The 27,567-nt window shown below is 39.5% G+C and overlaps 1 protein-coding gene across 5 annotated transcripts in view; it reads left to right on the top strand.

Annotated features, from left to right (window-relative positions):
- The window catches only part of CCSER1 (coiled-coil serine rich protein 1), a 1,165,803-nt gene that overhangs the window by 267,942 nt on the left and 870,294 nt on the right, over positions 1-27,567 (top strand). For all 5 annotated transcript variants that reach the window (XR_007773146.1, XM_050944018.1, XM_050944020.1 and 2 more), the window contains exon 5: positions 16,288-16,408. Coding sequence is in view for 4 of the 5 variants with exons in the window: in XM_050944018.1 (XP_050799975.1) it covers positions 16,288-16,408 (121 nt within the window). In the remaining variant the exon portion in view is untranslated. The remainder of the gene's footprint in view (positions 1-16,287; positions 16,409-27,567) is intronic.

Consider the following 27,567-nt stretch of genomic DNA (forward strand, 5'->3'; position numbering starts at 1 on the left):
TAGTTGATATAACTGTGCTTTTATAGATCTGCAGCTTTGTAGCAAGCTTGATGTCACCACATCCTCACAAAAGCCTCTGAAATGCCCAAAACATGGCCACAGTTGTGGCTTTACAAGTGTCCACATCTTTGAGCATCATCTGGCACTGTTTATGATGCTACCAAAATATTTAACAGTCGCTAGGTGTTCCATGTCCCATACAGAGAGGCAAATACTGGGCTAGTGGTAATCTGGAGCTACTTGATGGCAATGGCCAGGGACTTAGTTTTTTTAATATTAATAACCAGATCAGTGAGCTCTGCTTCTTGCCCGACCAGATCCCCCATCAGTTGCACTGATTTAGTGTCACTGGAGTATTTGAGTTTTGAAAGCATGATGTGTTCCGCTCAACACTGCCAGCAATTGCCTCCTCAAGTTCATCCATCAACTAATAAATGCAGCCTTGCCAAACTCCTGTGGCGACAGGAAACCATGCCATGTAGCTGCCATCAACTTGACCACAGCTCTCTGTTCCATTATAAAGCTCTTCTGTTAATGGCGCTGTCTTCACAGGGATGCTGAAGGTGTTATTTTGATGTCGAGTTAGCAACAAAGCCAAGATCCCACCCATGTGACCATATTTCTGTTCTTAGTTAGTGAGATAGGATTATCTTAAAGGCAGTGATGTCTAAATGACTAAACAAGCACAATATATATTATACATAATTCTCAGACTTTTAAAAATGTATTTGTACATTTTCTCAGTGGAAAGTGAATTTAGCTGATTACCATCTTTAGCATCTTTGTGAATAAATGAATGTTTTTATTCGGACCGTATCTTGAGCCTGACCTGAAGTCCTACGTGCAATGAGGGAGGTTCTGTTATTTGCTGATGGATAAATCGCACCATAGAATTATGACATGTACTGCAATTTGGCAGAATTAGACGTGATAGTTGAGGCTCAGATCAGTAGTCTAATGTAGTAACCTTTCGCTCATTTGTGAATATGCTTTTTAGTAATATCCAGGTCACAGAAAAAGTCACAAACAGCAGTGTCAGAAACATTTAATGGTGGCATCTTCCTGCATGATAATTGGTTGATGAAAGCTAGTAAGGGTGTTTCTCCACACCCCACCCCTGTTATTGTCAGTTGAAAAGCATGAGTACTGCACTCCCTCAGAACCAAACCTCTAATCATACTATCTTACAGTAATGAATATTATTTAAAGATGATGTCTTGATGGTTTAATGCTGAGTTTTGTATATTGCACTCATATGTGCCCAAATATGAAATAGAAAAAATGAATAGCTATCTGTCGTTGCATGACAAATTGCTACACTTACACTTTTCAGTGGACCAGCATAATGGTTTTTGAAGAGATCTTTCTGTGATTGTGAAAAATGGATGTGCAAATGTCTTGGCACTCACATTTCCCCTGCACAAGATGCTGTTCTAGAGATGGCAACTCCATTCCAGGAGATTTTTTTTCCCTTAGACTAAGGGGGGCATATTTTATATCTGTGTGCATCCCAACTAATTCAATTGAAATCAGCGGAGTGAGTCCACAATGCTGTAACAGAGTAGAACTCCGCCCATATTTTAAAAGGATGTTCTATGAATTGGCCCAATAATCTAAAAGAGAAAAATAGGTTTTAAAAGAACACTTATTGTCATGAGGGACTGTCACGGATGCTTTTTAGAATTTAGTCTAAAATTATAAAACCCAGCCAATGTATAACACTATGGGAAGAGGTGCAGATGTACATAGCACCAGGGCATGTGCCATAGGCATTCAGAATTTCTCTAGGCATGCTTGAGTGTACGTATACCTACTACCTCCTTTTAAAGGATGCTGCATGGACTGCCTTCACTTCCAGCGTTGAAACATCTAAATGCCTGACAGCATTAACACATCCTTCTGCACTTTACACTCAGGTAGCACCAGAATTTTGACTATTCTGTGGACAGGTGATCCAGTGAAGAAAATGGCTGTCTGGTCCTCACCCACCCCTATGCCTAGCACTTATTGTGCAGTCTCATGTGAACAGCCAGAATCTGGTGTCTCACATCTAAACCATTGAGTACATGATTGTTTATGTAAGTAGCACAAATTGTGTGGCATGGTTAATCAGTTCAAAGGCAATTTAACGTGTGAATGTTTGAAACTGGCCTTTTTTTCCAGGACAACATTGAAACTGAGGTGTTTCATGTATACTGCCTTATTTTAGGCTCTGTAGTGTAAGACACAACCTATGCTGGCCTAGCCCCTTAGTGTAGATTAAGGGCATGTCTACGCTTGCTATTTAAAGCGGAAAAGGCCCCTTTTTTGCACAAAAACCATGGGATCATCTACACTTGCCAATGACTTTTTGTAGTGAAACTCAGAAGTTTCACCACACAAAGAAAACCACCTCCACGAGAGATGTACAGCTCTTACCAGTGATGCTTTTGCAGTGATGGGCAAGTGAAGACACGTTCTTCCTGTTTACACAGCTTTCAGCTTCCTGAGGATATGCCACAGTGCCTAGGTGGCCACTCTAGCCAGCAGCTCTGCTGCTCTGTTGCCAGGTAAACAGACATCCACCCCTGCCCCTGTAAAGGCCCCCGGAACTTTGAAACTCTCCTTCCTAAGTGGTCACTTATCTGGCCAGGTGACAATGCCTGCTCCACAGAGCAAACAATCCTGTGCTTGGAGAAATGCTGAGCTACTGGAGCTTATCAGTGTTTGGGGAGAGGAGGCTGTGCAGGGACCCAGGATGCCCCGCGATCACTCCCCCATCCTTTCCCATAAGACCCATCGTCAAACTGGAGAGAGCTGCACTGTGAGAGAGCCCTAAAGCGCTGCTCTCATCCACGATGTAAACACTCTCTCTGCCACCTGAGGAATTAAGTGAGTACATAAACCAGCTCTTTACTTTCACCGGTTCCCTACCACTGATGAAACTTACAGTGCAAAAAACTCTGCAAGTGTAGACAACATACCCATAGTGTTCATTGGCAGAAGGAGTTTTTCTGTCAGTGTAGGAACACCACCTTCACCAACAATGTTAGCTATGCCATCAAAAACACTCTTCTCTCCGTGTAGCTATCTCAATAGGGATGTGGTTTTTCATACCCTGACTGACACGGCTATGTTGGTGTATGTTTTGAGTTTAGACTAAGCCTAAGTTTACAAACTCATCCAGTTGGTTGAGACAAATTTAACACCATACATAAAATCCTGAAATTTGAAGGACAGTCCTGTTTTTCATGTACCTGTCCCATATCCATCAAGATCTATTATTATATCTATGAATCTTGATGTGGTTTTGAATTGGAGGTTAGTATTTCTCTGTTCTGGTGACTTATTGCCATGTGATGCATCATCACAATATGCTGGCTTTTTTTGTGGAAACAAAGCTAATGAATTAGAATGCTAAATACTTAAGCAGAAATTTAATTTGATATACAACCTGGGTATTAAGACATGTGACAAACATAGTATAAATATTGATTTACTTATTTAAATTGTGGCTTGAAGCAATACTTACATATAAAATTTGGGGATTAGTTCATAGTTTATTTTGTAATTGGTTTAATTTTAAAAAGATACACATTCAGAAATGAATACAAAAAGCTTGCTATACTATTAAAATAATATCAAATTAATTTAGTCTAAAATGAAGCACATATGGTGAGTGCTTCATAGATATTTATTATTGTAAACTGATGTTTTAGAAAGATTTGCAACAAACATTTGTTGTGATGTTTCTATGAGACTAAAGCTTTAAACATAAAAAAGCAAACCTAGAAACCCCAACAACCTTGTTGAAATGTCACCTAGTGACTTGTGGTTAGGAGGCTATCTTGGGACTTGGTAGGTCTTGGGTTCAGTTCACTGCACTACCAAAGAATTCTTTTGGGATCATTGGCAAGTCACTAGGACACAGAGATGGTCTCCTTGTTCTGCGTTTGTACAGAGCTTAGCACAATTTGTGGCTGGTTGATGACAGAAGCCTTATCTGCACTTACGATGGTTTGTAGAGTACAGGCAATACACGAGTAGCACCATGCCACAATGGAAGCAGGTTACAGTCACACTTGTCGTTGTGATGTGTAGCCACATGCAGCAATGAAAGCCTCTCACAGCAGAGAGGCAGCAAGACATGAGGCTACTAAAAATAGTGTAGATGTTTGAGGCACTGCTTGGGCATGTAGAGAACCATATAGAAGTTAGGGTTCAGCTATGTAGGACACTCTACTTTAGTTGCCTAAGCTGAGCCTATACTAACTATACTATTACTTATACTTATACTGGCTGGTATCTGTACTCTGCAGGCTGCTGTAAGTGTAGACGTACCTTGAAGTTCCTAGGTGCTATGGTAATACAAATAATAATAGCATCTCACTGTTCCTCTGTTCCTGTTCTGTACAATAGGGATAAGAGTACTTCTGTATCTCACAGGGGTGTTCTGAGGCCCCAGACATTAAATTAATGGAATGGGGCCGCAGAATTACCAAAGATTAAATTAGTATTGCCACCTATCCAGTTTTTACCAGGACAGTTTGGTTTTTGGCTTCTGTGTTCAGGTGCCATTTAGGGTTGCCAGGTGCCTAGTTTTTGTGGACCTGGCGACCCTAAATGTCACCCGGACCAAAAATGCGGTTACTGTGAGGCAGGGGCAGGCTGCCAGGTCATTGATCTACCCCATCCCCTGCTCAGGCAAGGCTGCCTCCTACCTGCATGCCGGCTCTTTGAGATGATCCAGTGAGTGATGGGGGAGGGAGGCAGAGGAGCGAGAGATGGGGCGGGGCCTGGGGAAAGAAATGGGGCAGGGGGTGGGGTCTTGGGGGTCTGGTTACCAACAATTAGGAATGTGGCAACCGTAGATTAAGTAAACATATTTTACATCTTCATGAATTCAGGGGCAAGACTAGTGGATGGACACAAAAAGTGTTCCACCTCAGTGTCTATGGGCCAGATTCTGTCTTCAGGTGTTTTGCAGCAACTTGCACTTAAGTCAGTGGGAATACAGCATGCATGTGCGGCCAGACTTGGACTTCTTACATATATGCAGAACGTAGTTTTAGTTTCTACACTGAATGGGAATTTGTCAGCTCATATGTAAACTGTTTGAACTACTTAAAATTGATATAGTAGTGCAGAACAGATACTATCGATGAGAAAGTCCAAGTCTGGGGAGCAGTCTCAAGTATGAATAGATACACTTGAAGTACATTGCAGTTGTCATTAAAGAATTATAGCTGGAAAACCCAATTTGTACTTAATTTTCAAACACCATTTCTTCAAATACCAGTATGAGATTCCCATTTATTTGGCCTTCTAAATTTATAACCTTTCATGATATGGTTATCATATTGAAAGAGTAGCAACATAAAAGGGCTAGAAAAACATATAAGAATAAAATAGATCCTCAGATGGTGAAACTTGTCATAGCTCCACTGACTTCAGTGAAGTGTGTACTTCAGTAATGGGGCAGCAGTATAAAACTCCAAGATCAATCTGGCCCAAGATCTTATTGAAATATGTTCTGTACACACTTCTGGTGTATTAAGCAGCACAAAATTAAAGAATAAATGCTTTTTTGCTTAAATGACTCTTTATATCTTATGCCAATATGTTCCAAGTGTGTTTTGTTCTCTTACAAAGTGTTGTAATGACATGTTGTTAAATGTTCTGGTTGAGGGTGAGCGGGAAGAAGTGAAGTGTGTTTAAAACATTGTTAAAAGTAACACAATGCTAAGAAGAAAACACTTGTTTTACTACCACCTTTTCAACTTAATTTTATATTCACTTCAATTTCACTTTGTGTACGTATAGTGCAGACTTTAGGAACCTAGATTCAGTTATGCCTTTCAGCAAATGGATTGCCACAAGCCACTGTGTTATTGGATAGGTTGTAGGACATTCATGTATTCCAAGGATGGAGGAATTTTACAGAACTGCTAGCATGTCATACAAATGCCATCTTTTCTGATTAATGCTGAGTTGCATAATCTTCTCACTTGGGCTCCAATCTAGATAACACAAAGGAGATACAAGTGCAGCGTTTATGACTACTATGAAAAAGGTGGAAAACACATGAAGCTGATAGGATGTAATTCATTTGCCAGTAATGGACCTCTAATTGTAGCTATTTCAAATGTTCTGATTGTGACTACGCTGTGTTAAAGACTTGGCCCTGCGGTTTTATTGCAGAATTAGTACAACTAACCCTTTGGGGGCTATGGGCATATAGTTCCATTCTCCTAGGCATTCATTTGGCTGATATTTTGAAATGAAGCAATGGTCTGAGGGATAAGAGGGGCTAGAGTAAGCATAGAACTAGTAACAGTATGGATATATATTTATTTTCTTTTTTTCCCAAGGTCTCAATCACATCTAGTCTCCAGCAGCAGGGAATGTACAGCATATTCTTTACTTACAGAAGTAGGCTGGTGAAAAGTATATTCGTCCCCAAGTGCGGTGACCTTTCCCACAGCTTTAAGCATCAGCTCCCAGGGCTTTAAGGCTTAATGATGCAGAGTACAACAGAGATTTTGTGTTGTGTCCAGGGCTGAGAAGGAGATTGTTCAATCAAAATTGTACTTGGATTTTACCAAAGTGCTTAGGGTAGGTGGTATCTCTGCATTTATGAAAAAAAAAACATCTGGCCCCTAAGGAATCTAAGGAATGAGTGAAGAGGACCAGTTGTTTGTAGTCACAAAATAGAATCAAGATTTGAAAAATCAAAATGGAATTATAAAGGGAAGTGCAAGCTCTGTAAAATTGACTTTTAAATCAAAGCGATCTGGCACCTAAAAAATGCTTAGGATGTTGAAAAGGCACACCTTGATGTTGTGGTGTCCTTTCTGGACCTCACGCTCCCTGAAGTGGTGCTCAAAACTTTCTCTTGTATACCACAATGCAGTCGTGTGCAAGTAACTCAGAGAATTTTAAAATAATGTTAACAAGTTCACTAGAATAAGAACACAGAGACATTGTCCTTCAAAATGCAGATCAGAACTGAAGGTTTTCTGAGATTTCGATTTTTTTTCTCTTAACTCCCCCCACCCCCCGCATTTCTATTCACTTTGGGGAAGACCACAAGCTCAGGTGTCAAAATATTGCTGTAAAGGTCTTGGGTTTATTTATTTCTTCTCCCCCTGGCTTAATCTGAAACCAGAATTAGAGAATTTGGAGGGAGAGTTTGTTCTGACAAGGACTTTCAGCCCCACTGTGCAAGAGAGCTGGAGAAGGTGCATCATTTTGAGCGTCTGTACCAGGTGTGGCCAAACTGTGGCTCGCGAGCCACATGCAGCTCTTTCACAATTCAAGTGTGACTTGTGGACCTCCTCGCCCAATTCTTCACCTACTCGACTGGGGTGGAGGGGAGTTTGGGACCTCAGCTTTTCAGTGGGATGGTGGGGTAGGGACTTCTGCTCAGTGGGGTTGGGTGTCTCGAGGCTTCAGCCCCATAGAGTGCACCTGCTTGTGCTCAGGGCTTCAGCAAGAGCAAGGCTGAAGAGCCAAGCCCCAGCAGGTGCCTCCAGGTGCGCCCTGGCTCTCGAACTTCTGAAGATTGTCATATGCCACTCGGCAGGTCAGTAAGTTTGGCCATCCCGGTCTATACAAATGAAAATCCAAAACTTTTGAGGTTCACCCTGTTATTTAACATTTTAGTTATAGAGTTCAGGTTTTCTTTGGTAAAAAAAACTAACAAGAGACCAATTGAATTAGCATAGCTTTTCTTCTAATTAAAGAAATGTTAATCAACAAAGCGCTTCATTGGATAAATTAACAACAGTTCTTATCAGGGTTGCTAGAATTAACAGACTACTTGGGATCACAACAAGCTCATCTCTTATGAAATTACTCTAATACCAACAGCTCCTGGTCGGGTGGCCAGGGTTGTTTCTTTTAAATGCTCCCCTCAATGCTTTTCATTCCTACTCCTCGATAACTGAATAATTCAAGTGAAAAAAAATGCAGTAGCTCCCCATCTGAATTTTAGGAACAATGATCCTGTGTCATTCTGCCTGTGTACCATATGCCCTATTGATGGTAGAAACAGTAGCAATTATTCGTATAATTTCTTCCAACTCTACTAATAACAAAGTGGCATAATCCCTAGTGGTCTTTCTTCAAGCACACACTAGCATAGTATAAATCTAAGGACTATCATTCATATTATTTTGCTATTTATAACTTCTGTCTTGGTGCATCCAACCTCAACTCTTTTTTGTCGTGCATATGCATTACAATAGAGTTTTTAATTATACGATTGCAGCCTATTTCTCAATCACAAAATAACATCAATCAAATGTTAGAGACACATCTGTGAATCTAGATACCAATTTAACCCCTTTCCCATATGCCTCAGGAAAGTGTCTTTCTCCCGTAGCCCATAGTGACCCTACAAGTGGGGAGGACCAGGGTGGATCTTTATCCTGTGCGTCTTGAAAAAAGGGCAGGAGCCCTGCCAGGTGCCACCACTGATCTGCAGCAGTATATTTCCTTGCATTTACTTTTCATCAGACAGCTAAATGGAGCACATGCACTTGAAGATTAGTATATGTGTGTTCTGTACTTGATAGTTACACTTTTTTAAAATAAAGAATCACCTTCATCAGAGAGGAAGGGTAACACTTCTGAATTATTTTGGAATAACAGAAAGCTTACCCCATTAAAATCCCTTCATGTCCCCATTCCTCACTTCATAAAAAGAAGTGCATTAAGAGGGGAACCAAAACGGCTTTGAAACTGCATCCCCCACATTTCAGATCAACATTCCACAGGGTAGGTGTAATCAAAATTAATGTGAAGGGTGGTGTGAGGTAAGGTTACCATCCTCCCAAAAAGAGGACTGGGAGAGTTGAGGAGAATGGTGAGGGCAGACAGTTGAGGGGTGCTGGAGGAGTTTTATGATGGGTGTTGGAGGGATGTGTATACTTCGAGGGGTACCTGGGGGTACTGGAGGGGGGTACTTGTGGCCTCATTCTCGAGGTGGGGGACTCCCTGTCATGGTGGCAGGCTCAGGACGCAGAATCAGTTATCCATCAGCGCTTTCCTGCCTCACCCCCTTCTCAGAGCTGGGGCCTGGGTGGATGGGATCCGGCAGCTGTGGACATGGACCCAGCTCTTTTCTGAGCTGCAATATCTGCTCTGCAAAAATCCCAGACTTTTCCTCTTATTTGAAAAATTCACCTGGTGAGAGGGTGGAGGATCAAAAAAAGAGGAAATATGTGGGAAAACCCAGATGTATGGTAACCCTACTGTTATGTCTCTGCATCTTGTTCTCATGGTATTCAGCATTCATTAGGTTTTCAGGGTTTTTTTTTTCCTGGCTGTTGTATACAGAAATTTGGCCAGGCAAGCATATATTGCCCCACAGATAGTATAAAAGAGGGGAATATAGTAAGAGGAAAAGAGATGGGGGTGAAGCTTTATGTGGAATGAAAGTGGTGAGCATCACAGAAAGTATACATATATAAATGGACTTATCACTTTAATGAGTAGCAAAAATCTCTCATCCTCAGTGGTATTAGTTAAGCTCTGGACATCAGTCTGAGTTGCTGCGTTGAATAATCAGTGATTGGTAGCCTGGGATGTTTCAGCTCTTACCTATCTTGAATTATATATACATTTAATAGGCTCAAATGTTAAGGTTCTTTCCTGAGTCTTACCATGACTGTGGGAAAAGAATTAGTGAAGAAGTTGTATTATCAATACTTGTATTGTGGTGGCCTCTAGGGGCACAGTCAGGGATAGCTGGGGTCACACTGGTTCTCTGCATTCTGTAATAAACAGGCACATAGGATTTTCCATGCTGGATTCAAACATTATTCCCGATACTTCAGTGGCATGTCTTCAGCAGTGATCCATGCAGGATGTTTCAGGGAAAAGTTATCAATCAGTTTACTGCACCTAGCCTGTTGTGTGGGTATCGAGGTTGAAGGATTCTTTACGGACCTCTCTGCAATCAGTGTATGTTCCAAACTATGATCCTTGATTATTCATAATAGCTTAGCGTGCATCATGTGCAATGCTTTTAATTATCAAGCTCTTTTAAATCCAGCACCTCTTATTTGACGCTGATCCCTTGCACAGAATCTCCTTGGTCAGCTGCACATAGTTAGAAAATTTTCCTTTGTCTTCTAAATATGTAATACTTGCTATTAGTTTCGTCAAAAGACCCCTTGGTTTCTTGTATCAAGGGAACACATTTTTTTGTTGAGCAATGCTAACCTGATTCTGCCTCTTTTCTAATATTAAAAACTGTTTACATGAATCTACCATTTGTGAACAGTAGCCCTCTGTTTGTCCTCACACTGTCTAGATCATATTTGGCAGCATAAGCTTGCCTAGTACTGTCCCACTGATATGCTTTAGTGTTTACTTGGAGGAACCATCTCTGGCAGTGAGAGTGTATTTCACTCTCTATGACCAGTTAATGATGATTCAATTATCCCAGCTATGTTGCTAATTAGTGCCTTTTGTGATGGTTTTTGTTTTGTTGGATACCTTTCTACTGGGAGCTGGACTGAGGCCACTAACTCCTTTCACACAGGTTATTGAACAGCTGTCAGATGTTAATGACTCCTGGCTATTTGCATTATTAAATAGGGGAATTAAAACTTTTGTATTAATAAAGTTAATGACCTGAATTAAGAGAAACTTGATACATTAGTAATTCTCATTGTTCTTGAAAAGAAAAGACAATATATTCCTCTCGTAATACATAATCTTCTGGGTGTACATAAACCAACAAGGATTGACCTAAGCCAAGCATAACTAGTAGTAAATATATGAGCTACTTGTTAAACATCAAAAGCAAGGTCTGCACTTAAAATGCTTCAGTGAAGTGGCGTAGTTAATCTACCTCTGTGAAAGGTGGTAGCTATGTTGACAGAAGTCTTCCTGTCAACGTAGTGTTGTCTGCATCAGGGGTTAGGTCACTATAACAATAACCCTTAGCATGTGTGGATTTTTCATACCCCTGAGTAATGTAGTTTTACTGATGTACAATTATAGTGGTGACCTGGCCCAAGATTTGAAAGGAAATTTCAGGGATTGCAACACAACTGTAAGTACTTCATTACAGCACAAGTTGAAGAATGTTTCAAGAGATGTACATGGCATGAAATGATTGTATTTTCCTGTTTCAGTAATCTGTGGACATATATTCATAGGGAGGTTGTCATATATAAGCTCCTTATTATAAAATAAGTGCATTAATATTTCTCAGGGGATATGTGTACATTGCAATTAAAATCCTGTGGCTGGCCATACCTGCTGACCTGGGGTTGCTTAATTGTGGTGTAGACATTTGAGCTTGGGCTGGAGCACAAGCTCCAAGACCTTGTGAGGTAGGAGGGTCCTGGAGTTTGGGCTGCAGCCCGAGTCTGAACATCTACATCATAGCCCAAGTCAGCTGGTATGGGCCAGTCGCGGGAGTCTAATTGCAATGTAGACATACCCTTAATGACCCTAAAGAGTACCCAGGTTCTTCTAATTATTTTCGTTTTTTTGCAGTCATTATGAGTTTGTTTACAAGAGCTGTCCTTGTACTATGAAAAAAAGGAGAGAACATTTTTAGAAAGTACTGTCTCATTTGTATGTAACTTACAAGATATTTTGCCAGAAGTTTTTCAATTTCTAATGCATTTCTGTGGTCATAAATATCATTGTTGCTGACAGCAAAAGGAATTGTTATGTAGAGTATAAAATTAGTTGCTTATATACTTTAACTCTGATTTCGTGCTCAGTTGTTGTAATGAATGAGTTTCAAGGACAAACAAATTCTGGAGGTTTGCAAAAGCACATGTGCTAATGAGACATCTAATGCCAACCCAACCACAAAGTTTGCATGTCTTTCGCATATTTTGTTACCACTTTCCTGGCATTTAGCCAGCAATTAAAAGAGCAATTATCTTTTCTATCCTACAAATTGAGCAAAACTGGATCTCAGATTTCATATTAAATATTTCTGTTTAGAGGGTCAGGGCCAGCTCTTGTGACGCAAGTTAGTCATTAGTATAGTAACGCAAACATGTGGTGTTGAAAAAAATCATCACATATGGCAGAAGTAGTGCTACTCTGTGTATTTCTCCCAATGGGCAGAGTCTGATACTGCACACATGTTGAATAGAACCGTACTTCTCAATGTGTGGAGCTAGGTGCTACTCAATGTGAGTAAGGAAATCAGAATCAGGCCCTATATTTGTACTGTTTGCATGAGATATACTTGTAGTTAGGCAGTGACCCAAAACTATACAAGAGCTTGGAAATTCAGACACTACATTTCACTGTTGTTTTTCAAACATGTAAGTATCTGAATTTATTACTGCCCTGCTTATTTGTTGATAATAAGTGAAGTGAAATATATTAAATCTAATTATCTACTTTTGATGATGGGTATATTTCTTATTCATGGATGGAAGGAAACCCTTACTTGTTACTCAGTGTGGGTGTGGTACAAATTGGAATCAGTATTTGAATTGAAAATAAGTATTTCACAAATTTCTCTCTGTACCAAATCCAACAACAAAAGAATTAACATAACCAGGAAAAAAGTATCATTAGTAATGGCTAGTGAACCGTAACATGCAGAGGGGAATAAACATTAAAGTACATACACATAAATAATTTGATAGAACTGTTTCCCAGCTTCAGAAATAGCATATCCTAAATCTACACCATAACATACAGTAATACATTCAGAAACAAAAGTCAGTACGGCAATAGAATGAAATAAAGCAATTACTTTAACAAATAGTTTAATAATAGAGTGAGAGGGCATTTATATTGGAGTGTTCTGGCTAAATTTCAAGTCAGATAATTATATTTTGTTTACCTACATTCTCCCTACAGTTTCAGCTGGAAATGGCTTAACTTGTGTAACATCCCAGTGTGCTGCAAAGAGATTTTGTTTGACCCCAGAAAGGGCTATAGTTAACTAACAGCTAAATCCCTATGGGTATGCAAACCCCTTGAGGTTTGTAAGGGTTTTGGGATCCTTCAGGATAAAAGGTACTATATAAAATTATTACACCGATGATTATTTATTATTAAAGTGCATGCCAACAGTACATATAAGGGGAAAAACTTTGTTAGAGGGAAACAAGAAGTGGAAAATGTGAAAGCAAAATGTCCTCTAAAAGTACGTAGTCTTTCACCATTAGTCTTGTATGAAAGCTGATAGCCTGCAGTCAGGCATATTCTTATTTCTGTAATGAAATTTATGAACAGATGATAAGAGGAGAGGATATGAATATTGCTTCTTGCCTTGTTGCCATCTTTTCATGACATTTTAGTTAATTACCTGTACCATAATGATGTACTGCTGGGTATGCAGAGATTCAAGATAGCAAGGTAGTGATGTAGTTGCTTTGAGAAACGATGCCAACATTGCATCTCTGTGTGAATTTGGAAGGAGAAGAAACAGTTGATCAAATGTCCCAAACTTAGAATAAATTTTGATCAGGCAAATAAACCTCTGCACGGTTAAGGAGACTTCACCTTCACCTTTAACCATATGTGTAAGGGAGTTATTCTACCATAGTAAACCACTTGCCTACTAAACTACAGTAGTCAGATTTCAAGAGTTGGTCCACTCATATGCAGTTCTTCTGGAAAAGATTATTTGAATAAGAATACAATAATTGATCAAAATCATCAGGCAGAATATCCTCTGCAGGTATCTTTAGATAGGGATCAGATAGCTCTGGATGTTCACTTTGCAAGTTGCAAGATGACAGTATGAAACTATAGCTGTTGGAAGGGCACCCATTCTACTGTTACAAAATAAGAGCAAAAGATGGTTTCTTGGTCCAGTACTGTCCTATTTTTGCATGTGTATTGGAGAGGGCATTTGGCAGTGCACAGGTGCACACACAATATTTGCCTCTTTGTTTATGCATATGTAGCTACAGTTTATATCCCAGATGTAAAATAAAGTATATAGAGAAGCATAGGCTGCAACTTGTCTTTGGAGTCAGCCTTCTTTTGTTGGTCAATCTATAGGACAGTGACTAGGTTATAGACATCACTTTAAAGGAAGAGATGGAAGTGACATTTTATAAACTAGTTCATTTTATGTTTCCAGTGGTTTAGACAGACTCAAGAAGGGACACAAATATTTTATTATATAAGGATAAAAAATCCTGGAAGATGTCAAGTGTATTCAAAAATAGTTACCTGATTTCCACTAAGGATTAATGGACAGCTTCTCTTCCTGTCAACACCTCCTGGATATCTGCCCATGCTTGGGCCATCTGTACTGTTCAGCTTAATCACTCAGGAGAGTCATGAACTCTGCTGCATGCCTGCACAAGACAGTAAATATCCCCCTTATTCCTCTGTGTGGTTTACCCACATTGCCAGACTGTCTGCATGGGGGAGAGCTGCTATTCCTCTTCCTGCACAGATGAAAGAGTGAAGCCAAGACTCTGCACCATGCATTCCTGTCCCATCCCATCACGTAGCACCCGGCAGAGTGGAGCCATGGTGGAGGCAGCAGTCATCTGTGGCAGGAAAGGGGCTGATGCAGCATACTTCCACCGTGGAATAAGACATCTGAATTGTTATTCTCAGAATCACAATTAGATCCCTGTCCTGCTCCTGGGCCAGCACAGTTATTCATTATCCACTGTCCCTTAATTGGACTGGATTTTGTGGTTACAATCTAGCCACTAGAGCTGGGGAAGATTATAAAAGGCAGAGAATGAGAGAACAAAGCTTTTCACTCATTACATCACAAAGGGATGGATGCTCATAGGCTGGAGACCCTGGGATAAGCCAGCCCTGGTTACAGGATGAGACACATCTGGGTTGCATCAAGTGATCCGCATGTAAAAAACAATGCAGGAAGTTGCAATAGAGGTGGGTAGACAAGGAGATTGCAGCTATGGCTGTAGATACTGCAGGGAGCAAGAAGTCTTCTACACGTCCTGAATCAGCAGAGAAAAAGCTGAAGAGGCGGGAAAAAGTGGGAGAAGGCTCTTCAGGCAGGGAGGCCTCAGGAAGACGTGTTCAAACAGGGAACAGACAGTGAACTGGCCTTAAGGCCTAGAGGACCAGAGGACTCAATAAAGTAGACGCCAGGAGAGAGCTTGTTTGAACTATGTGTGGACAATCAGTTCTTAAAGGGCCCTGAAGAGGGGGGAAACAGAGGCAGAATGACCTTTGACCACTTGGTCATACTTAGGTGGAGGCCAGCCCATGTTTAATTGCAAATGTATTCATTAAAATGAAGAATTTATTCTATTTCGAACACGCTTACAATGCCTTATAAATCTTTTTAATATTGACTATTATGTGTTACTTGATTAAATACATACTGAATTTTACAACAATCTTGGATTTTGCATGAGGATATTGTAAAGCAAGAGTGGACAGTTAATGTTGAATAACAATATAGAAAATAATCTGTGGGAACCCTTAGATGATGAGAATGCCAGAACAAAGAGAGACTCCTTGATAACCAGGTAGCAAAATGTCGGAGAACTTTTCACAGATAATAAAATATTGGCATATTCTACCAATAGAATCATAAAATATATTCTCAGTGGCCTGTTTCCATGCAAATTGGTCACAAGAATTTTGCTCCATTACTCCTGAGAAGTTAAGCAATGAAGATAAATTAAGTAGCCCACGAGGATGTATTGGTGGGCCTGATCCAAAACCTACTGCATTCAATAGAAAGACTTAATGGGTGCTGGATCAAGCCCATATACCAGGGTAGGCAACCTATGGCACATGTGCCAAAGGCAACATGCAAGCTGATTTTCAGTGGCACTCACACTGCCCCTGTCCTGGCCACCAGTCTGGAGGGCTCTGCATTTTAATTTAATTTTAAAAGAAGCTTCTTAAACATTTTAAAAACCGTATTTACTTTACATACAACAATAGTTTAGTTGTATATTATAGACTTGTAGAAAGAGACCTTCTAAAAACATGAAAATATATTACTGGCAAGCGAAACCTTAAATTACAGGGAATAAATGAAGACTCAGCACACCACTTCTGAAAGGTTGCCGATTCCTGCCATATACCAATTAGTTCTAGGTTCTAAGCCTGCCATAATCCTTTTCTTGAAACGCTACCTCATCGCTAACTTAAAGTAATCTTGTTGCATCAGTGTGTCTATGCTGGGTGAGGCTTATTACAATAACCCTTATGTTGAGATGGTGTGTAGTCAGGTATGCAACGTAGTGTTGGGGTGTTTCTTTTTTTATTGTATTGTGAATGGTAATTCACAATTATATACATTTTAAATTGACATTGAGTGTACTTTGTAATACTCAAAGTATTTTATCTTCACAGTTTGCCGGGAAGATTCATATCAGTCCATAGTCTCCTGTGCTGCCTTAGTACTTACACCTATAGAACCACCTGGGGAAGCAAAGAAAAAAGAAGAGCCAAAAATGCCTGATGTGGCCAAACGGTGAGTGAGTTGTTAAAATATTCATTTCCACTGCAATTTAAGCAGCAAAACTAAATTGTGCCCTTCCTTTCCACGTCACCAAGATTTATGATTATATAGCTGAGGGCAGAAATTGGCCTGAGCCTGGGAAAGTTTCTTTTGTTCAACAGTAAACACCTTCTAGTGGTTGTGGTAATGAGATGGTTCTTCAGTGTGAGGTAGGCAACAAACATTCATATCCCAAGAAATAGATTTTTAAAGAGTTTTATTACTTTTTTTATTTCTATATAAATAATTCTTAATACTTGCATAATCTTTCTATTCAGTAATGGATAGTATAAAGACCATTCATTCCTAAAAGCTTTGCTCTACTTCGATATTTCAGTATTTTTCAGTGACTGTTTTACTGCTTTGATGTAAGGTCTGATGGCAGCTTCAGGAGTGTAGTAGTGGGCTTCCAAGTAAATCCTATTAAATTAAACAGACTGTAGTTTGATATCTTGCACCACTGCTTTGGATGAGAATCATAACCACAGCACCGGGTAGCAGCATTTGTCTTGAAATACCAGGCAGGATGGTTGTTCCTTAACAATTGAGTCCTTGGAGAATGGAAAAGACACATTTTTAATGAAAAGAAGAAAATACTTTGTGCAGTGACAAAGCACTGCAGTTAGAATTGTAGGCTATACATTTCAAAATGCACAAGGTAATTTTAAAAATAATTTAGGATTCTATAATATCAACCATCATTGCTCAAGGATAGATCTTCGGGCTGCATTAAAGTCTTTATCTTCAGTTCAGCTGGCACTAAGGAAACTTAATTTTGGATATTTATTATCAGAAGTTCTATTTTCACAAAACCTTAGTCTGAACACTCGCAAACGTTGAACGGTTAAGAAGTTAAAAATCCGGTCCTCAACCTAGATTCAAATGTGGTAAGTCAAGATCAAACTTAGAAATATTTGCGCTCTTTCTATTTTATTGCAACTAGTAACACATCTGACCCACGACACCAGATCTGAAGTCTGTCTATCCCCATTCCTTCTAACCTACATACGCAGTTTGAATTCAGATCCAGATCAAGATCTGAATTCCATGGCTCAGGCCTGCATCCAACTGTAATATATATTCCGTTTTTGAGATATGTCATTTGTTGTGAGTCTGTCTATAGTTAAATGATTAGCTATATCATAGACATTACTTTTGCTATTATTACATTCAGTCAAATATTGGAACATATTTGTATATAGTGTGTAATGGTATTTTAGGAACATGATTCTGCATCATATTCTTCTGTATCTTTCCGAATACAAAGTATTCCAAGAAGGTTTTAGGACTCAAAGTTTTGGACTAGGATCTAGAGTATTCAGGCTGAAACACTACAGTAAATTCGTATTTTCTCTCCACTGAGAGACAAACCTACAGTGTTCTTTGTTCTACCTTCTCCACTACTGATTTGATCTGCAGTTTCACCTTTGTAATCTCTTGTGGATTTGGGCTAAGGCAATTTCCGTATGTGCTCAAGGAATGAATGATGCTTCTTGGTTGACTTTTTCCTTCACTTATTTGATATTAGCAAGTCTGTTTCCCCCCCCCCCTTTAAAAACACACTGGTGATGTTTTTGAAAGCACCCTGGCAATCGTAAATTTCTCTGGAAATTCATGCACACACAGGTCTCAGTAATAAGCTCTAACCTCTGATACTGTAGAGATTTGCATACTTCAGAATGTGCACCTCTTGCACTGTGACTGCTGACACATATTTGAATGTATCCACATGAATCGAAAGCAAATACTACCACTCTATTAGTATATTTGTAACAGTACATCTCCCAAACTATACAGGGGGCCAGAAGGGAAACACATCTCCAGAACTGCTGAGCACATGTTTGATTAAGATTTCAGTAAATTATCTTTAAGTTTTTAAAGCACTTTGGAACCAATTACTTAATTTTATTATTCATTTATTGTGTGATATGATTAACTAACGTGTCATGTCATATATAGTCATTGTATGCTAAATAGATTTAAGTTGTAGGATTATAGAAGTATGAGACTGATTAGTATTTAGACATATGTGTGTATTAGGTATCTAAGTAATTAGGACTGAATCGCAAAGCCTGCAAGCTGAGGCCTGTAAAATGTCAGCTTAGCAATACTAGGCCATAGATTTAAGAAATCCTTGACATAAGTGACCAAAGAATTATGCCACAAAATTATGAGAAAAGATTTACCAATGAATGGTATTGTGAAAAATTAAAGGCAAGATTAACTTTTTATTATAAGATACCCGATAGTCACATTTTTCTAACACATGCCCTAACCTCAGGGTGCACCATCTGTATAACTCCTCATGAGAATAAAAGGAACCACAAACAACCTACGAAAAATGGAGTGCCCCAATATTCTTGGAGGACACAATACAAATGAGGAAAAAGTGAATGGACACCTCTGTGAAATGCACAGAATGTCAGTGTAGTCATAATCACAAGATAAAGGAGGGCTCTCGAATTAGGTACAATTAATTATTTACAGGAAAATGCTAGCAGGTATCATCCCTCTACTGATGATTGATTGGTAAGGCATCCATCAGATCCTAAGAATATTGTTAAGGAAGTCAGTATAACTATATTTGTAACTTGTGCATAGGTCTTTTTAGGATTTTTATATGCTTGGGTAATCATAACCTTAATTGTAACTTTAATAAAACTTGTCAAACAGACTAGAGCCATGTCTATATTTAGAAGCATACAGTGGCACGGCAGTACTGATACAGCTCTGCTGCTGTAAGAGTGCTTGTGTAGCTGCATCCTGCCAGTGGGAGAGAGTCTACCGTTGACATAATAATATCAGCTGAATGAGTGGCAGTAGCTGTGTTGGCAGGAGAGCATCTGCCACCGACAGCGCTGTGTGCATCAGCATTCATGCTGGCAAAACTTACGTTGCTCAGGGATGTGTTTTTTCACATGCCTGGGCAGCAAAAGTTTTGCTGCCGTAAGTGCTAGTGTAGACATGGCCTAGATCTTGTACTTGTGAATGTATGTGTGGTCACTATCCTTGGTCTTTGTGTATTCCTAGACGCTCTAAATCTAAACAGGTCTCCGGAGCAGCTTTCACTTTGTTGAGCTCGAAACTGTAGCCACCAGAGCCGAACCCCATGGTGGTGTAATATGACATTACTAAATTCACTTTAAATAAAATACAAGGCTACAGTTTACTGGGAGGATTAAGGCGTAATGGCTGAGTGCTGTGGAACACCATTCTTAATGCTCCTTTCGTTTCTTTCTCCTGTCTCTACACATTTTTTTCACACTATTATCTACACAAACATCATTTCCATCCCCATTCATTAAGCTCTGACCCTCTTTTAATTCAATATCTCCTTTAAAATTTCCTTTTTCTATGAGGGCCACTAATAGAGAATTTAGAATTGGGGGGAAAACAGAAACCCATTAATGGGTTCCTGCATCTAGATATCCCATTCTGTCTTCTGTTTGTGTCCCTCATAGATGCCAAGCCTGCAAACTGGCTTTGCATTGTCAGGCTCCTGGCTCCATACAGAACCACACTGACTTCATTTCAACTCTGCATGGATGGATTATTCCATTTATATGGAGCAGTTTGGAGGTTCAAGTCTTTAGATTGTAAAATCAGGGATTACTAAACTATAGGTGATGTTTGCTGAATAGAATGTAGGAGTTAATCTATTTAACTGTATCTTGGGTGTACGCTTTCTGTGCCAAGTATCAGAAGGGTAGCCGTGTTAGTCTGGATCTGTAAAAAGCAACAATGAGTCCTGTGGCACCTTTAAGGCTAACAGATATATTGGAGCATAAGCTTTTGTGGGTGAATGCCTACTTCATCAGCATCTTTCTGAAAATATTTTTGGGTGTGTATAGAGGTAAATAAAATTGAAATAAATAACTAAATACTGTTGAAAGAGGGTGTGCTCCCCAATAATGATACAAGGCAGTAGTGTGGTATGACGAGATGGAAACACGGCTATACAAATGGTCCTGTTGAGAAGACCATAAAGTGAACATACTTAATGGGAAAGTATGCTATATGTTTTTAAGGCTAGGAATGGATGTTCTGTATATATAAGTACCAAATAAAATGTGTAATAATATAAATGAGACAAGATAGGTAAGGTAATATCTTTTATTGGACCAAGTTCTGTTGGTGAAAGAGACATGATTTTGAGCTTACACAGAGCTCTTCCTCAGGTGTGGGAAAGGCACTCAGAGTGTCACAGCTAAATACAAGGTGGACCAAATTGCTTAGCATAAGGAGTTAACACACATTGTAAGAGACTGTTTGAGGTGAAGTGGGCAGTTAACACCTCTGCTGTCACAGGACAAAAGAGGGAATTAGCTGGTTATGAATTGTTGTTATGGGCTACAAATCCAGAGTCTCTATTCAGTCAACGATTTGGCGTATCTCACAAAGTTATGAATTTAAGCTCCCAGACCAATGTTTTTAAGATGATGTGCAGTCTTCCTTTGAGGACAAGAACTGAGAGGTCAGATATGAAGTGATCATTTTGTGAAAAGGGTTTGCCCACACGTGATGCAGTGTTTTTGTCTTTCATCATTTTTCTGTGTGAATTCGTTTGAGAGGATATTGATTGTCTTCTTTCACCCAAATAGTTGTTGTTAGGACATTTAGCGCACTTGATGAGGTGCACCACATTGTTGTGATAGGCATGTGTAGGACCCATGGATCTTGAAAGGTGTGCTGTGGGGGTTATTTATCATTTGAACCGTGAAGATATGTCTTCAGGTTTTGCATCTGTTGTTCTGGCAGGGTCTGGTGCCACTTTCAGTTGGTATGTCTTGATCTGTGGGGACCTTGCTTCTAATGATGAGCTTGGTGAGCTGTTTGAAGGCTGGAAGAGGGGGGTTCAGGAAGGAATATGGGGTTTAATGATACTAGTGTGAGTGGTAGGGGGCATCTAGGGGTTTGTATTTGGAGGTTGTTGTTTTTCTGTATTAAAGCAGGTTTATTCAAGGTATTTGGGTGGCTCATTTCATAATGCAATCTACTTCTTAGATGGAGTGTCTTTGTTTGGTGAAGGTGGTTTTAAGTATGTTAAGGTATATATCTCAGACTTTTTCCTTGGATTATGTTCTGTGGCATCTGAGTGCCTGGTTGTAGACAAGAGATTTCTTGGTGTGTTCGGAGTGGTTACTGGATCTGTGTAAGTAAGTGTGGGTGATCCTTGATTGTCTCTTACAATATGTGTTAACTCTTTATCCTAAACAATCTATTCCACTTTGTGTTTAGCTGTGACACTCAGTACTTTTCACAGATCCTGAAGACTGCTGTGTAAGCTCAAAAGCATGTCTTTTCACCAACAGAAGTTGGTCCAATAAAAGATATTACCTCATCTGCCTTTTCTTTCTAATGTCCTGGGACTTACACAGCTGCAACAACACTGCTAACAGTGGAAGATATGAATTTTGCTGTGTAAAATGGAAATTCCACAACATGAAGAAAAAGGAGGCGAAACTTAACCATGTCATCTACTTCCTGAGGAAATACAAGAAACACAATACCATCCCCAGAGGACTCACCATCTAGATCCCTCTGGCCACAACCTACAGCTCCAAATATGCAGAACCACCTCCTAAACCTCACATATTCCAGAAGGGACTAGCTCAAACAAGAAATAATTGCATACTCCAACACACTGGAAGTTAAAAAATCAGGAAACTTACCTGAAAATCATGCAAGAAACCCAAAATTACTAAAAACAAAACAACCTCATGACAGCCATCCAACACAAAAACAAAAAGTGGAATCAACTAAAACAACTCCATAATTCACATTACCTCTGGGTGAAACCATGGCACCAGGACCCACCACATGGACACTGCCTGACCCCCCCATCATCTTCAACTCATCAAGATTACCTCTATAACTGGAGCTGAGTTATCTGTACTCTCCAAGGAACTGAACTTCTCCTCACTCCATAGAACCTGATATCATACCAACATGTGGAGAAGTAGGAGAATTATTTCACCATCTCAAAGTATACTTTCACAACAAAGACACCACCACCCACAACAAACATGTCCCCACCAACAGTCAAAAGAAAAAAATAATCTTCTAACTGGATGACCTTCAGCAGATGAAATAATACACTTGATTATTACATTGATTGCTTCAGGGAGAAAAAACAAAACACTGAAATCCTTAACAAACATCACACTCTCGCTACCACTGAGAGGCCAGTTATACTGTCCCAGAAATCCGACAACCAGATAGCTTTCCCTTTGTCTGCTGGTTTGGTCACTATCATAGTTCTCAACTATGATAAGGGCTAATAATATTAACAGTTACTAGTTGACAGATACTTATGTTATATGACCTGGCGTGTAAATATGGCCCATCGTCAAGCTGTGTGTAGCATCTTCAGGACACAGCATCTATGCAGACTGGAAACACAAAACAAGAATAGGCCTTTAGTTTGAACTGCCTCATGTTTGATTAACCTTGTTGTTATGTCTTGGGAACAAAAGTGCTTAAGGTTTTTAAATAATATATGGTATTTGTTTATCTTAATTACTGTAAGCAGCAAATGAACATGCCAGAAGAGGTAGCAGGAAAGTTCAAATTCTTTGAAGAGCTCCTAAGCCAACATACAGTGGGACTGGGGTGGGGGAAAGACCAGTTTTATCTCCCCCCACAATGATTTTTGTTTTGGAGGAGCTCGTAAATATTTAATTAGAAAGCTGTTCATTAAGCAGCTGAGTACAGACTCCTAGGGCTTCTTGCTGGCAATAAGGAGTCATTGCTCAAAAAGTTCTGGAGGTGATATCCTCTGCTTCACTGAGAAGGAAAAAAAAGAACAATATGCCCCAATCCCTATTACATGGTGCTAATCACAGTTATAGAGTGGGGCTTAGGGCTTTAACTATGCTCTGGCCATCTAACTATGCTGTTTTGAGACTAGGGAAGTGCCAAGATTACACATTACTCTGCTCCTGTGCCAGATGCATTTGGTAGGGGGGTAAGTTATCATCTCCTTAGGGTAAGGGCTGTGACTTCTCCTATGTTCTGTCCTTGATGAAGCATGATATCAATGTTAAGTGAGTAATAAGAAGCTACTTTCTGTGAATCCTTTCCTCTCCTTCTCCACAGCACACTGTGCAATGCAGCAAAGGATTTTTTTTTCTCAGCAAAAGTTAATAATCAGAATGAAAGTAGGCGGTCCCCAGCCCTCTCTTAGTCCTCCCTCCCTCCCTCCCAGATTTGTAAACATACTTGGTCTAGAATATAATGGATCCATTGTTTAAATTTGTAGTAATAAAACTTTTTTTAAAAAATGATGTATTGACATTCAGTGCAAGTTTTCAAGGCTTCTTTGTGTTGCTATGGTGATAGTTCAGCCAGTCTCTCTTGAACGGACATGGATGCTAACACTTATTCTAAAGAATCTTTTATCTGGGTAGGAAATGGTGAAGATAGTCAGTCTTAATCCTTTAAAATCAAAATCAAGAAGATACAGAGATAGAATTGTGATATGAAGAATCCTCCCTTTCACTGCAAGTGTGTAACAAAGGGTGTGGGAGGGAAAGCTAGACTTAGAATATTTAAATTATGCTTTAAAAATAACCTTTAAACGTCTATGACCATACTGTCAATTGAAAGCTTATGCTATTGCCAATGGACAGTCTTAGGAGCCTATGGACAGTGTGGTAAGAGAGGTTCCTCAGGTGCTCTGGGTCAGTATTCTGCTGCTAAATACAAATGATTAGGAAATCCTTTCACAAGTTAACAATATATGAGAAAGTGCCATGATATAGAAACAAAAGCCTTGATTTGGCAAAGTACTGAAGCATATGCTTAACTTTAAGCATATGAGTAATCTCATGTGACTTGTGTTTAAGCATGTGCTGAAGTACTTTGTTTAATTGGGGGCAAAGGCAATCCTTTTTTAAAGGACGACTTCTTTGGAAAAAATATTGGACTGATACGATTTTAAAAAAGTAAACAAATAGAAGATCACATGTAACCTTAAACTTTCAAACTATAGTGAGGATAAAGATGGCAAGGATTCATTTAACTGAAAATTTACCAGTTCATAAATAAACAGATTCCTTGAGAACGTTTTAGGATGGTAACCAAGAATTAAAATACTGAAATTGTTTTGACAGTTGCAAAATTGGGCCTTAGTTAAAACCTGTTTATAATTAAAGAGAATTAGTATGTTGTCCTGAATAACAAGTGGCTGGAACTAAATGGCATATCAGTTTTATGACCCTTTTGTGATGACATTGTTAAATTTGTGTGTAGCAGTAACATGAGAGCTTTGAATAACCTCATAAGAGTTTTTAATGGTTACTTGAGTTGATTAATGTCTTCAGTGCATTTAGGCTCTGATGCAGCAAGTGACTTTCACATGCTTAAAGTTAGATGTTTGTGTGTAGTTCCACTGGAGTCAGTAGGACTGCTTACCTGCCTAAACTTAAGAACATACTTAAATAGTCCTCTAAACTGAGGCCTTCATGCAAGTCTGTGTGCAATCTAGGAAGTTGTTTTTGCAGAATACCCAGTTTGACAGCTAAGAAGTTGGTTGTGCATATACTGTGTCCTTAGTTGCATGCCTAGCAGCAGTAAAAGTACATGTAACACTGACAGACTCTGGTCGTCGGCAGGCAGGATTGAACTGGGGACTTCTGAAACTTAGTGCATGAGCCTCTACAGCATGAGCTAAAAGCCAACTGGCTGTTAGCTAAGGCTGTAGAGCAGACTCATTTTATCTCTCTCTGTAAGTGGTCTTGGTGCCATTAGAACACCACACCCAGAAGGTATGTAGGTTACATACCCACACACATGGAAGCAATTTTTTGCATGTGAGCCTCAAATTGTCAAAACATGGCCATTAAAGTTGAAGAATGGAGTCCTTGTTGACTGTTAGAACCTTCCCCATGGAGCTTACTTCGAAGAAAGTGTGGCTACTGCTAGCTTATTTTCATGCACAGAATAGGTGTAACTTTAAGGAAGTTAATTATATTTTACTAAAGATCTCTTGACATCTTTGCATTTTGATTTTTTTTTAAATCTCTGGAGAAAACCCCGTCTCTAATAGCAACAGTGTTATTTTAGCTGACATTAACTTTGGTCTCCAGTGCAGTAAGCTTGTTTGGCCATGGAATCCTGTTGCAAGATTTGCATCTACTTTAACAGTTCATTCTAGAAGGCCCCTCTTTGTAACTTGAAAAGATGACTATTTTCAGACTGGTTAGGACAACCTGATAAAAGGTGATTGAATTGTTTCAGTTGCCTGTATAATTTCCATTATGTACCACAAAAGAATGTTTATCATCTCACAATTGCCTACTGTTGCTGTAAAATGGCATTGCCTTTAGAGGTTGCTTGGATTGCAAATCCATTCATAAACAGGAAATGACTCAGAATTTTTCCTAAAAATTATATAGTGGTGTTTTGTCAGGAGGTAGAATTCTGTATGCAATTTTATTTAAAGCATATGCATTCAATTTAAAGTGAACAACTTGTAATATAATTTGCTTAATGTTTCTATAAGGGGTCAGATGTGAATGCCTCCTAGACTATTAGAAGCGGAAGGTCATGGTAGGTGTGATTGGGAAGGTAATTTCTGATAGATTTGCAAATAATGCCTTTCATTTGATGTATGACCTTAATGTAATGATGATTTGGGCATTCTTAATATGCTCATTAATATGCTCTTAAGCTCTTATGCTCTTAGAGGAGAGGAAAGTGATCAAGAACAGTCAGTCTGGATTCCTCAAGGGCAAGTCATGAATTGCCTTCTATGATGAGATAACTGGCTCTGTGGATGAGGGTAAAGCAGTGGATGTGTTATTCCTTGACTTTAGCAAAGCTTTTGATACGGTCTCCCACAGTATTCTTGCCGGCAAGTTAAAGAAGTATGGGCTGGATGAATAGACTATAAGGTGGATAGAAAGCTGTCTAGATAGTTGGGCTCAACGGATAGTGATCAATGGCTCTGTGTCTAGCTGGCAGCTGGTATCAAGCGGAGTGCCCCCAGGGTTGGTCCTGGGGCCGGTTTTGTTCAATATCTTCATTAATGATCTGGCGGATGGCATGGACTACGCCCTCAGGAAGTTTGCAGGTGACACTAAACTTGGAGAAGTGGTAGATATGCTGGAGGGTAGGGATAGGATACAGAGGGACCTAGACAAATTAGAGGATTGGGCCAAAAGAAATCTGATGAAGTTCAACAAGGACAAGTGCAGAGTCCTGCACTTAAGAGGAACGAATTCCTTGCAGTGCTACAGACTAGGGGCTGAGTGGCTAGGCTGCAGTTCTGCAGAAAAGGACCTAGGGGTTACAGTGGACGAGAAGCTGGATATGAGTTGACAGTGTGCCCTTGTTGCCAAGCTAATGGCATTTTGGGCAGTATAAGTAGGGCCATTGCCAGCAGACTGAGGGATGTGATCATTCCCCTCTATTCGACCTTGGTGAGGCCTCATCTGGAGTACTGTGTCCAGTTTTGGGCTCCACACTACAAGAAGGATGTGGAAAAATTGGAAAGAGTCCGATTATGGGTCTGGAGCACATGACTTATGAGTAGAGGGAACTGGGATTGTTTAGTCTGCAGAAGAGAAGAATGCAAGGGGATTTGATAGCTGCTTTCAACTACCTGAATGGAGGTTTCAAAGAGGATGAATCTAGACTGTTCTGAGTGGTACCAGATGACAGAACAAGGAGTAATGGTCTCAAGTTGCAGTGCGGAAGATTTAGGTTATATATTAGATAAAACTTTTTCACTAAGAGGGTAGTGAAGCACTGGAGTGAGTTACTTAGGGAGGTGGTGGATCTCCTTCCTTAGAGGCAGGACTGGATGACCACCTGAGGTCCTTTCCTACCCTGATATTCTATGATTACTTGAATCAATACTCCACTAGGGTTTTTGACTTCTTACACAGAATTTTGTATAGGATGAACTATATTTTCTGTAATAATAAAAGTCAGTTACCTTGCACAGAATTAGGCTCAAGAGAGCTAAGTCTTCTAAACAATTATTTCTTGGAAAACCTTTTCTGGTAGTTTTCTTGTTTTTAAACGTCACTTTTTGTGATACTGTGGTGGTGGGGATGTAATTTAAAAAGAACTGTTAAGCTTTACTGCAGTGTAATGTGGAAGAATTGAATAAATATTAATCTATT

The sequence above is a fragment of the Gopherus flavomarginatus genome, chromosome 3 (assembly GCF_025201925.1).
Source record: "Gopherus flavomarginatus isolate rGopFla2 chromosome 3, rGopFla2.mat.asm, whole genome shotgun sequence".
NCBI lineage: Eukaryota > Metazoa > Chordata > Testudines > Testudinidae > Gopherus > Gopherus flavomarginatus.